This window comes from Petromyzon marinus, chromosome 75, assembly GCF_048934315.1.
Source record: "Petromyzon marinus isolate PM22_M1 ecotype Great Lakes invasive population chromosome 75, UKy_Petmar_22M1.pri1.0, whole genome shotgun sequence".
NCBI classification, from domain to species: Eukaryota; Metazoa; Chordata; class Hyperoartia; order Petromyzontiformes; family Petromyzontidae; genus Petromyzon; species Petromyzon marinus.
The window spans coordinates 5,036,263-5,050,411 of record NC_133741.1 but is presented as its reverse complement, the minus strand read 5'-3'; the positions used below and the strand labels follow the sequence as shown (position 1 = coordinate 5,050,411).

Here is a 14,149-nt window from a genome sequence, read left to right as displayed (position 1 = left end):
GAGTGGGGTGAGTGTGGGGGGGATGGGGGGGGGCTATGGGGGTTGGTGGCTCTCTCCCCCACCTCTCTCTCGTGGTGGTGTTTGTGGGAAGTGATGAAGGTGAATCATTACTCCACTCAATTAGTCAAACAAATAAACAATTGCTCGAACCACTCCACTGAGCAAACACACACAGACACACACACACAGACACACACAGACACACACAGACACACACACAGACACACACAGACACACACACACAGACACACACACACAGACACACAGACACACACACAGAGACACACACCCAGACACACACCCAGACACACACACAGAGACACACACACAGACACACACACAGACACACACAGACACACACACAGACACACAGACACACACACGCACAGTCTCACACACACACAGACACACACACAGTCACACACACGGACACGCACACAGACAAACAGACACACACAGACAAACAGACACACACAAACACACACACAGACACACCGACACACAGACACACACAGACACACACACACAGACACACCGACACACAGACACACACACAGTCACACACGCACAGACACACACACAGACACACACACAGACACACACACAGACACACAGACACACTCACAGACACACACACAGACACACACACAGACAAACAGACACACACAGACAAACAGACACACACGGACACACACACACCGACACACAGACACACACAGACACACACACACAGTCACACACACAGACACACACACAGACAAACAGACACACACAGACAAACAGACACACACAGACACACACACACCGACACACAGACACACACAGACACACACACACAGACACACAGACACACACACAGTCACACACGCACAGACACACACACAGAAACACACACACTGTCACACACGCACAGACACACACACAGAAACACACACACTGTCACACACGCACAGACACACACACAGACACACACACAGACACACACACAGACACACACAGACACACACACAGACACACACACACACATCGACACACAGACACACACACAGAAATACACACACAGACACACACACAGACACACACACACCGACACACAGACACACACACACAGACACACACACACAGACACACACACAGACACACACACACAGCAGTGGCTGGTAGTGGGTGGTGGTGGGTAGTGGGTGGTAGTGGGTGGGGGTGGTAGTGGGTGGGGGTGGTGGTAGTGGGTGGGGGTGGTAGTGGGTGGGGGTGGTGGTAGTGTGTGGGGGTGGTAGTGGGTGGTAGTGGGTGGTGGGTGGAAGTGGGTGGGGGGTGTTAGTGGGTGGTGGTTGGTGGGGGTGGGTGGTGGTAGTGGGTGGTAGTGGGTGGGGGTGGTGGTGGTGGTGGGTGGGGGTGGTAGTGGGTGGTGGGTGGTGGTGGGTGTGGGTGGTAGTGGGTAGTATTGGGCGGTAGTGGGTGGGGGTGGTAGTGGGTGGGGGTGGTGGTGGTGGTGGGTGGAGGTGGTAGTGAGTGGTAGTGGGTGGGTAGTGGGTGGGGGTGGGTGTTGGTGGTGGTAGTGAGTGGTAGTGGGTGGAGGTGGTGGTGGGTGGGGGTGGTAGTCGGTGGTGGGTGGTGGTGGGTGGTAGTGGGTGGGGGTGGGTGGGGGTGGTAGTGGGTGGTGGTGGGTGGGGGTGGTGGTGGGTGGGGGTGGTGGTGGGTGGTAGTGGGTGGTAGTGGGTGGGGGTGGTGGTGGGTGGGGGTGGTAGTGGGAAGTATTGGGCGGTAGTGGGTGGGGGTGGTAGTGGGTGGGGGTGGTGGTGGGTGGTAGTGGGTGGTAGTGGGTGGATAGTAGTGGGTGGTAGTGGGTGGGGTCGAGTGGGTTGGCTGTGTTATAAAAAGGGCCGTAGAGAATTGAGATTATTCGCATTGTCCACAGTCGGACACAGAGACACACAGAGAGACACAGACAGACACACACAGACACACACACAGAGAGACACACACAGACACAGAGACACACACACAGAGACACAGAGAGACACACAGACACACACACACAGACACACACACAGACGGACACAGACACAGAGAGACACACACGTGGACACAATCTCAGCTTATCATCAGCAGCAGCAACAGCACCACCACCACCATCAACACCATCATCATCAGTATCATCATCATCAGTACCATTATCATCAGCGTCAGTCATGAAGATGTCCCGTTCCACCACCACCACCACCTCGTCCTCCTGCCTGCCCGGGTCCTGGTTCGCTCTCCGCCGGGTGTCCGTGCTCTGCGTGCTGACCGTGCTGCTAGGATCAGCCACGGCTGACATGAGGCCACTCCACGTTAGGGTGGCGTTGGAGCGCGTCATGGACGGTCCGGGGATGGAGGTGAGCTGTGTGTCTGTGTGTGTGTCTGTGTGTGTGTCTGTGTGTGTGTGTGTCTGTGTGTGTCTGTGTGTCTGTGTGTGTGTGTCTGCGTGTGTGTGTCTGTGTGTGTGTGTGTGTCTGTGTGTCTGTGTGTGTGTGTGTCTGTGTGTCTGTGTGTGTCTGTGTGTGTGTGTCTGTGTGTGTGTTTCTGTGTGTGTGTGTCTGTGTGTGTCTGTGTGTGTGTTTGTGTGTGTCTGTGTGTGTCTGTGTGTGTGTCTGTGTGTGTCTGTGTGTGTGTCTGTGTGTCTGTGTGTGTGTGTCTGTGTGTCTGTGTGTGTGTGTCTGTGTGTCTGTGTGTCTGTGTCTGTGTGTCTGTGTGTGTGTGTCTGTGTGTGTGTCTGTGTGTGTGTGTGTCTGTGTGTCTGTGTGTGTGTGTGTCTGTGTGTCTGTGTGTGTCTGTGTGTGTGTGTCTGTGTGTGTGTTTCTGTGTGTGTGTGTCTGTGTGTGTGTTTGTGTGTGTCTGTGTGTGTCTGTGTGTGTGTCTGTGTGTGTGTGTGTCTGTGTGTGTGTCTGTGTGTGTGTCTGTGTGTGTGTGTCTGTGTGTGTGTCTGTGTGTGTGTCTGTGTGTGTGTGTCTGTGTGTGTGTGTCTGTGTGTCTGTGTGTGTGTGTCTGTGTGTGTGTCTGTCTGTGTGTGTGTCTGTCTGTGTGTGTGTCTGTGTCTGTGTTTGTGTCTGTCTGTGTGTGTGTGTGTCTATGTGTGTGTCTGTGTGTGTGTCTGTGTGTGTGTCTGTGTCTGTGTGTGTGTGTCTGTGTGTGTGTGTGGCTGTGTGTGTGTGTGTCTGTGTGTGTCTGTGTGTGTGTGTCTGTGTGTGTCTGTGTGTGTGTGTCTGTGTGTGTGTGTCTGTGTGTGTGTCTGTGTGTGTGTGTCTGTGTGTGTGTCTGTATGTGTCTGTGTGTGTGTCTGTGTGTGTGTCTGTGTGTGTCTGTGTGTGTGTCTGTGTGTGTGTGTCTGTGTGTGTGTCTGTGTGTGTGTCTGTGTGTGTGCCTGTGGGTCTATCTGAGTGTGTGTGTGTTTGGCTGTGTGTCTGTGGGTCGATGCGATTGTGTGGCTGTGGGTGAGTGAGTGAGTATTTAAGTGGGTGAGTGAATGAGTGGCTGTGTGAGTGACTAAGTGAGAGGTGAATGAGTGAGTGACTGAGTGAGTGAGTGGTGAGTGAAAGAGTGGGTGGGTGAGTGGGTGGGTGGGTGAGTGTTGAGTGACTGAGTGAGAGGTGAGTGACTAGGTGAGTGGGTGAGTGTGTGTGTCTATGTAGCTGTGTGTCTGTGTTTGTGATTTGTCTGAACCAGTCCTGAGCCACCCTTAGGTTTACTCAGCCTCAAACGAGTAGCTAGTGTAGCACTGGGGGAGAGACAAAGGCGGCCGGGCGTGGGGGTGCTGGTGGCCAACCCCTCTGTGTGTGCCACAGTGCCGGTAGCCTTCATAGGCGCTGCTACTCGCTACTGACAGCACTTGCCCCTACAGCCTGCTAGAGGCTACACGGGGCATCTTTGTCTGTGTGTGAGTGTCACTGACAGCACTTGCCCCTACAGCCTGCTAGAGGCTACACGGGGGATCTTTGTCTGTGTGTAGGTGCTGATACTGACAGCACTTGCCCCTACAGCCTGCTAGAGGCTACCTGGGGGATCTTTGTCTGTGTGTAGGTGCTACTAACAGCACTTGCCCCTACAGCCTGCTAGAGGCTACCTGGGGGATCTTTGTCTGTGTGTAGGTGCTGCTGACAGCACTTGCCCCGACAGCCTGCTAGAGGCTACCTGGGGGATCTTTGTGTGTAGGTGCTACCGACAACACTTGCCCCTACAGCCTGCTAGAGGCTACCTGGGGGATCTTTGTCTGTGTGTAGGTGCTACTCACATCACTTGCCCCTACAGCCTGCTAGAGGCTACCTGGGGGATCTTTGTCTGTGTGTAGGTGCTACTGACAGCACTTGAACCTACAGCATGCTAGAGGCTACCTGGTGGACCTTTGTCTGTGTGTAGGTGCTACTGACAGCACTTGCCCCTACAGCATTCTAGAGGCTACCTGGGGGACCTTTGTCTGTGTGTAGGTGCCACTCACAGCACTTGCCCCTACAGCATGCCAGAGGCTACCTGGGGGACCTTTGTCTGTGTCTCCCTGCAGAACCTGGACCAGGAACAGAAGCTGCTCCTGGTTCGACTCCTGGCCGCTGTCAGTTCGTCTGCTGATGAGCAGCAAAGCGACCTGGAGGCCGAAGCAAACGAACTGAACCACAGTGAGGTGAGGATTCACTCACCAGCTCACTCAGCCACTCACCACTCACTCACCCAGCCACTCACACACTCACTCAGCCACTCACTCACTCACTCACCACTCACTCACCCACACACTCACTCACTCACCCAGTCAGCCACTCACTCAGCCACTCATACTCTCACTCACCCACTCAGCCACTCACTCAGCCACTCACTCACCCACTCACTCACTCACCCAGCCACTCACCCACTCAGCCACTCACTCACTCACTCACCCACACACTCACCGACAGACTCACTCACTCAGCCACTCACTCACTCACTCAGCCACTCACTCACCCACACACTCACTCATCTACTCACTCACCCACTCACTCACGCACTCACTCACTCACTCACCCACTCAGCCACTCACCCATTCACCCACACACTCACTCAGCCACTCACCCACTCACTCACTCACTCACCCACTCACTCACTCAGCCACTCACCCACTCACCCACACACTCACTCACTCACCCACTCACTTATCCACTCACTCACCCACTCAGCCACTCACTCACCCACTCAGACACACACTCAGCCACTCACTCACTCAACCACTCACTCAGCCACTCACTCACCCACACACTCACTCACTAACCCACTCACCCACACACTCACTCACTCACCCACTCACCTACTCACTCACTCAGCCACTCACTCAGCCACTCACCCACTCACTCACTCACTCACCCACTCACCCACTCACTCATTCACTCACCCACTCACTCACTCAGCCACTCACTCACTCAGCCACTCACTCACCCACTCACCCACTCACTCACTCAGCCACCCACTCACCCACTCACTCACTCAGCCACTCACTCACCCACTCACTCCCCCACTCAGCCACTCACTCACCCACTCACCCACTCAGTCACTCACTCACGCACTCACCACTCACTCACTCACCCATACACACACTCACTCACACACTCACTCACCCACTCACTCAGCCACTCACTCACTCACTCACCCACACACTCACCGACAGACTCACTCACTCAGCCACTCACCCACTCACTTACCCACTCACTCACCCACTCAGCCACTCACTCACCCACACACTCACTCACTCACCCACTCACTCACGCACTCACTCACTCACCCACTCAGCCACTCACCAACTCACCCAAACACTCACTCAGCCACTCACCCACTCACTCACTCACTCACCCACTCACTCACTCAGCCACTCACCCACTCACCCACACACTCACTCACTCACCCACTCACTTATCCACTCAGTCACCCACTCAGCCACTCACTCACCCACTCACTCACTCAGACACACACTCAGCCACTCACTCACTCACTCAACCACTCACTCAGCCAGTCACCCACACACTAACTCACTAACCCACTCACCCACACACTCACTCACTCACCCACTCACCCACTCACCCACTCACTCACTCAGCCACTCACTCAGCCACTCACCCACTCACTCACTCACCCACCCACTCACTCACCCACCCACCCACCCACTCACTCACTCACTCACCCACTCACCCACCCACCCCCCCACCCACTCACCCACTCACCCACTCACTCACCCACTCACTCACTCACCGACCCACTCACTCACTCACTCACCCACCCACTCACTCACCCACTCACTCACTCACTCACCCACTCACTCACTCACCCACTCACTCACTCACTCACCCACTCACTCACTCACCCACCCACTCACCCACCCACCCACCCACCCACTCACCCACCCACTCACTCACTCACCCACTCACCCACTCACTCACTCACCCACTCACCCACTCACTCACTCACCCACTCACCCACTCACCCACCCACCCACCCACTCACTCACTCACCCACCCACTCACTCACCCACCCACCCACCCACTCACTCACCCACCCACTCACTCACTCACCCACTCACCCACCCACCCCCCCCCACCCACTCACCCACTCACCCACTCACTCACCCACTCACTCACTCACCCACCCACCCACTCACTCACTCACCGACCCACTCACTCACTCACCCACTCACCCACTCACCCACCCACTCACTCACCCACTCACTCACCCACTCACTCACTCACTCACCCACCCACTCACTCACTCACTCACCGACCCACTCACTCACTCACCCACTCACCCACCCACTCACTCACCCACTCACTCACCCACCCACCCACCCCCCCACCCACTCACCCACTTACCCACTCACTCACCCACTCACTCACTCACCCACCAACTCACTCACTCACTCACCCACCCACCCACTCACTCACTCACCCACCCACTCACTCACTCACCCACTCACTCACTCACTCACCCACTCACTCACCCACCCACTCACCCACCCACCCACCCACTCACCCACCCACCCACTCACTCACTCACCCACTCACCCACTCACTCACTCACCCACCCACTCACTCACTCACCCACCCACTCACTCACCCACCCACCCACTCACTCACCCACCCACTCACTCACTCACCCACTCACCCACCCACCCCCCACCCACTCACCCACTCACCCACTCACTCACCCACTCACTCACTCACCCACCCACTCACTCACTCACTCACCGACCCACTTACTCACTCACCCACTCACCCACTCACCCACCCACTCACTCACTCACCCACTCACCCACCCACCCACCCCCCCCACCCACTCACCCACTCACTCACCCACCCACCCACTCACTCACCCACTCACTCACTCACTCACCCACTCACCCACCCACCCACCCCCCCACCCACTCACCCACTCACTCACCCACTCACCCACTCACTCACCCACTCACTCACTCACTCACCCACCCACTCACTAACTCACTCACCCACCCACTCACTCACTCACCCACTCACTCACTCACCCACTCACTCACTCACCCACTCACTCACCCACCCACTCACCCACCCACCCACCCACTCACCCACCCACCCACTCACTCACTCACCCACCCACTCACTCACCCACCCACCCACCCACTCACTCACCCACTCACTCACTCACTCACCCACCCACCCCCCCACCCACTCACCCACTCACCCACTCACCCACTCACTCACCCACTCACCCACTCACTCACTCACCCACTCACTCACTCACCCACTCACCCACTCACTCACTCACCCACTCACTCACTCACCCACTCACTCACTCACCCACTCACCCACCCACCCCCCCACCCACTCACCCACTTACCCACTCACTCACCCACTCACTCACCCACCCACCCACTCACCCACCCACCCACCCACTCACCCACTCACTCACTCACCCACTCACTCACTCACCCACTCACTCACTCACCCACCCACTCACTCACCCACCCACCCACTCACCCACCCACCCACCCACTCACCCACCCACCCACTCACTCACCCACTTACCCACCCACTCACCCACTCACTCACCCACTCACTCACCCACTCACCCACTCACCCACCCACCCCCACCCCGTGCGCTAACCGCTGCACCACCGCTCCCCCCGTACAGGCGGACAGCCTGCACGGGTTGCTGGTGTCGCGAGCCCTGAGGGCAGCAGCGGTCGCTGGGAGCCCCCAGCAGCTGCTGCCCCTGGGGCAGAGAGAGCGCAAAGCGGGGTGCAAGAACTTCTTCTGGAAGACTTTCTCCTCTTGCTGAGACACTCTCACACAGAGACACACAGACACACAGAGACACTCAGTCACATAGACACACACATACACATACACACACAGAGACACACACACACTCACAGAGACACTCACACAGAGACACTCACACAGACACACACAGAGACACACACACACACACAGAAACACACTCACAGACACACACACAGAGACACACAGACACACACACATAGACACACACATAGACACACAGTCACATAGACACACACACAGACACACACACAGAGACACACACACACAGAGACACACATAGACACATACACACACATAGACACACAGTCACATAGACACACACACAGACACAGAGACACACACACAGACACACACACAGAGACACACAGTCACATAGACACACACAGAGACACACACAGAGACACACACACAGAGACACACAGTCACAGAGACACACACACAGACACACACAGACACACACACACACACAGACACATACACAGTCACATAGACACACACACAGAGACACTCACACAGAGACACACACAGAGAGACACACAGTCACATAGACACACACAGACACACACATAGACACACAGACACACATACACACAGAGACACTCACAGAGACACACAGTCACATAGACACACAGTCACATAGACACACAGTCACATAGACACACAGTCACATAGACACACACACACAGAGACACACACATAGACACACAGTCACATAGACACACACACATAGACACACAGTCACATAGACACACAGTCACATAGACACACACACAGAGACACACACAGACACACACACAGAGAGACACACACAGACACACACATAGACACACACAGAGACACAAACAGAGACACTCACACAGAGACACTCACACAGAGACACACATAGACACACACACAGAGACACTCACAGAGAGACACACAGAGACACACACACATAGACACACAGTCACATAGACACACACATACACACAGACACAGAGACACACACACAGATACACACACACAGATACACACAGAGACACACACACACAGACACACAGTCACATAGACACACACACAGAGACACTCACACAGAGACACTCACAGAGAAACACACACAGAGACACACATAGACACACAGTCACATAGACACACACATAGACACAGTCATATAGACACACAGTCACATAGACACACACTCACAGAGACACACACAGAGAGACACACACAGAGACACACACAACTCACAGATACACTCACACAGAGACACACACAGAGACACTCACAGAGACACACACTCACAGAGACACACACACACAGACACACACACAGACACACACAGAGACACTCACACAGACACTCACAGAGACACACACACACAGACACACACACAGACACACACACAGACACTCACAGAGACACACACACAGAGACACACACATAGACACACAGTCACATAGACACACATAGACACACACAGAGACACACACAGAGACACACACACATACACACACACAGACACACACATAGTCACACACACACATACTCACAGACATACACACAGACACACTCACAGAGACACTCACACACAGACACACACACATACACACATACACAGACACATACACAGAGACACACACACATACACACACATACACACAGACACACTCACAGAGACACACAGAGACACACACACATAGACACACAGTCACATAGACACACATACACACACTCACAGAGACACTCACACATACACAGACAGACACACACACAGACACAGTCACACACGTAGACACACTCACAGAGACACACATACACACACACAGACACACACAGACACACACAGAGACACACACACACACTCACACACACATACACACATACAGTCACATAGACACACATACACACACAGACACACTCACAGAGACACACACAGACACAGTCACATAGACACACACACAGAGACACTCACAGAGACACACACACAGAGACACACACACATAGACACACACACAGTCACACACACACATACACACACACACAGACACACACATACACACACAGACACACACACAGAGACACACACACTCACACACACATACACACATACAGTCACATAGACACACACACAGACAGACACACCACACATAGACACACACAGACACACACAGAGACAAACACTCACAGACACACACACAGACACACAGTCACACACACAGACACACACAGTCACACACAGACAGACACATACAGACACACACAGACACACACAGACACACACACAGAGAAACACTCACACACAGACACACACACACATAGACACACTCACAGACACACAGACACACACAGACACATAGAGACATAGACACACACACGTAGACACACACAGACACAGACATACAGTCACACACACAGAGACACACACACACAGTCACACACACAGACACAGACATACAGTCACACACACAGACACACACACACATAGACACACTCACACACACATAAACACATACAGTCACATAGACACACATACACACACACAGACACACACAGACACATAGACACACACACACAGACACACACACAGAGACACACACACCTGTACAAACATAACACAACAACCGCCATTCGCCACTAAGTGGGGGTGACGTCACCACGACGCTTGTGCCAGGCTATGTGCACCTTGAGGCCACGTGAAGTGTCGAACGCCCGCTGGCAGGAGGTCACGGGGCAGACCCAGGTGCCACAGGTCGACTGACTGAGATGAGTGGCTGATGCACCACCTGTGCCCCCTACTGTGCCAACCTGCTGTGCTTTGGCCACCCGGCGCTCCGCTCGTTGTTGTGAGCGTCGCTCCTCCGCCCTCCGTTGTTGTTGGAGGGCGACTGCCTCCAACTGCCAAGTAGCATCCTTCACGAACCTCCTCCACAGAGGCCGATCTTGACACCGCTGGTACCAATCATCGGCAAGTCCACTCAGCTCCACGTCCTCCTGTACCACATCACTCCATCTCTGCTCTAGGCCGTGCCGCGCCCGTTTAGCCCCCTCGATCCGGCCGAACAAAAGCTGTTTCGGCATGCGGTGGCTGGGCATGCAGGCTACATGACCCAGCCATCGCAGCCTTGCCTGCCGGAGGAGCTCACCGATGGGACCTTGCCCAGATCTTTCAAGGATTTGTGAGCTCCTCACACAATCCAGCCTGGTTAAACCCAGGATGGATCGTAGGCAGGCCAGCCTAAATGTTTCTAACCGGCGAAGATGTTCCATTAGGGGGGTCCACGTTTCGCAAGCGTAGAGAAGGGAGGGAATGACCGTGGCCGAGAAGACCTGAAGCTTAGTGCGGAGCGACAGACCAGGTAGCTTCCACACAGCGTTACGCAACCGATGAAAAGATATTGCCGCTCGACTGATTCGGAGTGAGACCTCTGCTGTTAAACTGGAGCCAGTCATAAGCACACTGCCCAGGTATGGGAAACTCTCCACTCTCTCCACAACTGCCCCATCACCAATTTGGAGTTGTCGGGGTTGAGTGTCCGATGGTACAAAATACCCAGGCAGGTGCTTAGTTTTGGTGGGGCTGATGGTAAGGCCCCATCTCTTAGTGGCACGCTCCAGTCTCAGCAGCAGCGTCTCCAACTCCTCCTCTGAATGAGCAGCTATTACCAAATCATCAGCATACATAACGTGGTTGACCAATAGGGAGCCATCCCTTGACCGCACCCGGGCATCGATCAGCCTCCCATTATATCTGTACCAAATGGAGATTCCCCCGGTACAGCTATTGAAGGCTTCACGAACTACGTGGTCAAAATAGATGTTAAGTAATGTGGGAGCCAGAGGGCATCCCTGTCGCACCCCAAGGTGTACAGGGAATGGCTCCGACTCCCGGCCACGTAGTTTTACCCAGGCCCGCTCACCATCATGAAGGTCCTTAATGATCGTGAGCAGAGGGTCAGGTACTCCAAAAGCACGAAGAAAGACCCAGAGCCCAGGCCTACTGATGGTATCATAGGACTTGACCAGGTCAATAAAGCAGAGATGTAGGTCTTGTTGGAATTCCCTACACCTCTGCTGTAGCAGACGGACAGAAAATATGGCATCTGTGCAGGACCGCCCTTTCCTGAAACCGCATTGGGGCTCCGCAAGCCTCTCCTCAGCGTGACTGGCAAGGCGATGCTGAATAATCCTTGCCAGGACCTTTCCCGGCACACTGAGGAGTGAGATGCCCCTGTAGTTGTTACAGTCTGTGCAGTCCCCCTTCTTAAAGAGGGGGACCACCAGGGCATCCTTCCAATCCTGCGGAACCCGTCCAGTGGTCCAGACTGTTGTTATGATGTCATATTGGGCAGTCTGTGCACAAACTCCACCCTTCCTCAGCATTTTGCTTGGGAGATCATCTCTGCCCGCTGCCTTTCTTGGTCTCAGACTCCGGATCGCCTTCAATACTTCCTCAACAGATGGCACCTCAGCTAGCAACTCACAGGGGGTGACTTCTTCCAATATTTGAGGCACCGCAGCCTCAGCAGGGTCATCCTCACTTTGTGCCACGATATTTTCCTGGCTGAGAGATTTCCCCTCCCCCAGGACCTCACAGAAATGCCCAGCAAATCTGCGAACCTGTTCCTGGGGGTCGGAGATTGGATCACCGTCCTTTCCCCTAATGATGGTAATAGGTGTGGCGCTGCAGGTTACTTTTTCGATGGAGTTAAATAGATATTTGTGATCGCGGGCCACTGAGGCAGACTCCATCTCCTCAGCAACCCGCGACCACCACCCATCCTTGCAGCGCCTCACGGCTCTCCGAACCTCCGAGCGAAGGCTGCGGTAAGCCTCCTCATTCTCTGACGTGGGATTCTGTAGCCGATGACATAGACACAGACACATACACACACACATACACAGACACTCACACATACACACACACACAGACACACACAGACATACACACAGACACACACAGACACACACACATACACACAGACAGACACACACACAGACACACACACACAGACACTAACAGACACACACACATAGACACACACACGCAGACACACACAGACACACACACAGACCAACACACACACACACATATAGAGACACAGACACACACACAGACACACACACACACAGACACACACACATATAGAGACACAGACACACACACAGACACACACAGTGATACACACACAGACACACACACACAGACACACACACATATAGAGACACAGACACACACACAGACACACACAGACACACACATAGACACACACACAGACACACACAGACACACACAGTGATACACACACAGACACACACACACACATATAGAGACACAGACACACACACACAGACACACATCTCAGTCAGTCAACCCTTGACCTCCTCCTCGTGCACCTAGCCTGGCACAGCAGTACAACCCATGGCACCTGCTGGGTCTGTCCCGTGACCTCCTCCTCATGCACCTAGCCTGGCACAGCAGTACAACGTATAGGTCATAGACACGGCGTTGGTAAGATTTCTCAAACCTTGAAAACTTCCAATATCTTTAAAGTTACTGATAAAAGTAGCTGCCATTTTGGTAGGGAGGGGTTCACCGCCATCTTGCCATCTTGGTAAGGTGAGGTCGGTTGGCCACCATCTTGGTAGCAGGGGGGGGGTGTTGGTTGACCGCCATCTTAGCAAGGGGAAGCCGTTTGACCACCATCTTGGTAAGGGGGGCGTGTCGGTTGAAAGCCATGTTCGTCGGGGAGGTTGACCGCCAGCTTAGCAGGGGGGGGGGGGGCGTAATTCGCCTGCCATCTTGGTAAGGGGGAGGTCTCGTGGGATGGGGGAAGGGGGTGATGACGTCACAACAGTGTGGGGTGGGG

At 54.4% G+C, this 14,149-nt stretch overlaps 1 protein-coding gene across 1 annotated transcript; it reads left to right on the top strand.

The window, feature by feature from the left end:
- Positions 1-1,858: 1,858 nt before the first annotated feature.
- SST (somatostatin) lies at positions 1,859-10,223 on the top strand. The gene is made up of 3 exons (XM_032944278.2): positions 1,859-2,378; positions 4,538-4,654; positions 8,152-10,223. The coding sequence occupies exons 1-3, from the start codon at positions 2,193-2,195 to the stop codon at positions 8,296-8,298; spliced, it is 450 nt and encodes a 149-aa protein (XP_032800169.2). The 5' UTR covers positions 1,859-2,192; the 3' UTR covers positions 8,299-10,223.
- The last annotated feature ends 3,926 nt before the right edge of the window (positions 10,224-14,149 follow it).

Bases quoted from the DNA above. Each gene is read 5' to 3' on its own strand.
- SST (XM_032944278.2), top strand. From the start codon at position 2,193: ATGAAGATGTCCCGTTCCACCACCACCACCACCTCGTCCTCCTGCCTG. The intron at 2,379-4,537 runs GTGAGCTGTGTG...GTCTCCCTGCAG, and splicing joins TGGACGGTCCGGGGATGGAG to AACCTGGACCAGGAACAGAA. The intron at 4,655-8,151 runs GTGAGGATTCAC...CCCCCCGTACAG, and splicing joins ACGAACTGAACCACAGTGAG to GCGGACAGCCTGCACGGGTT.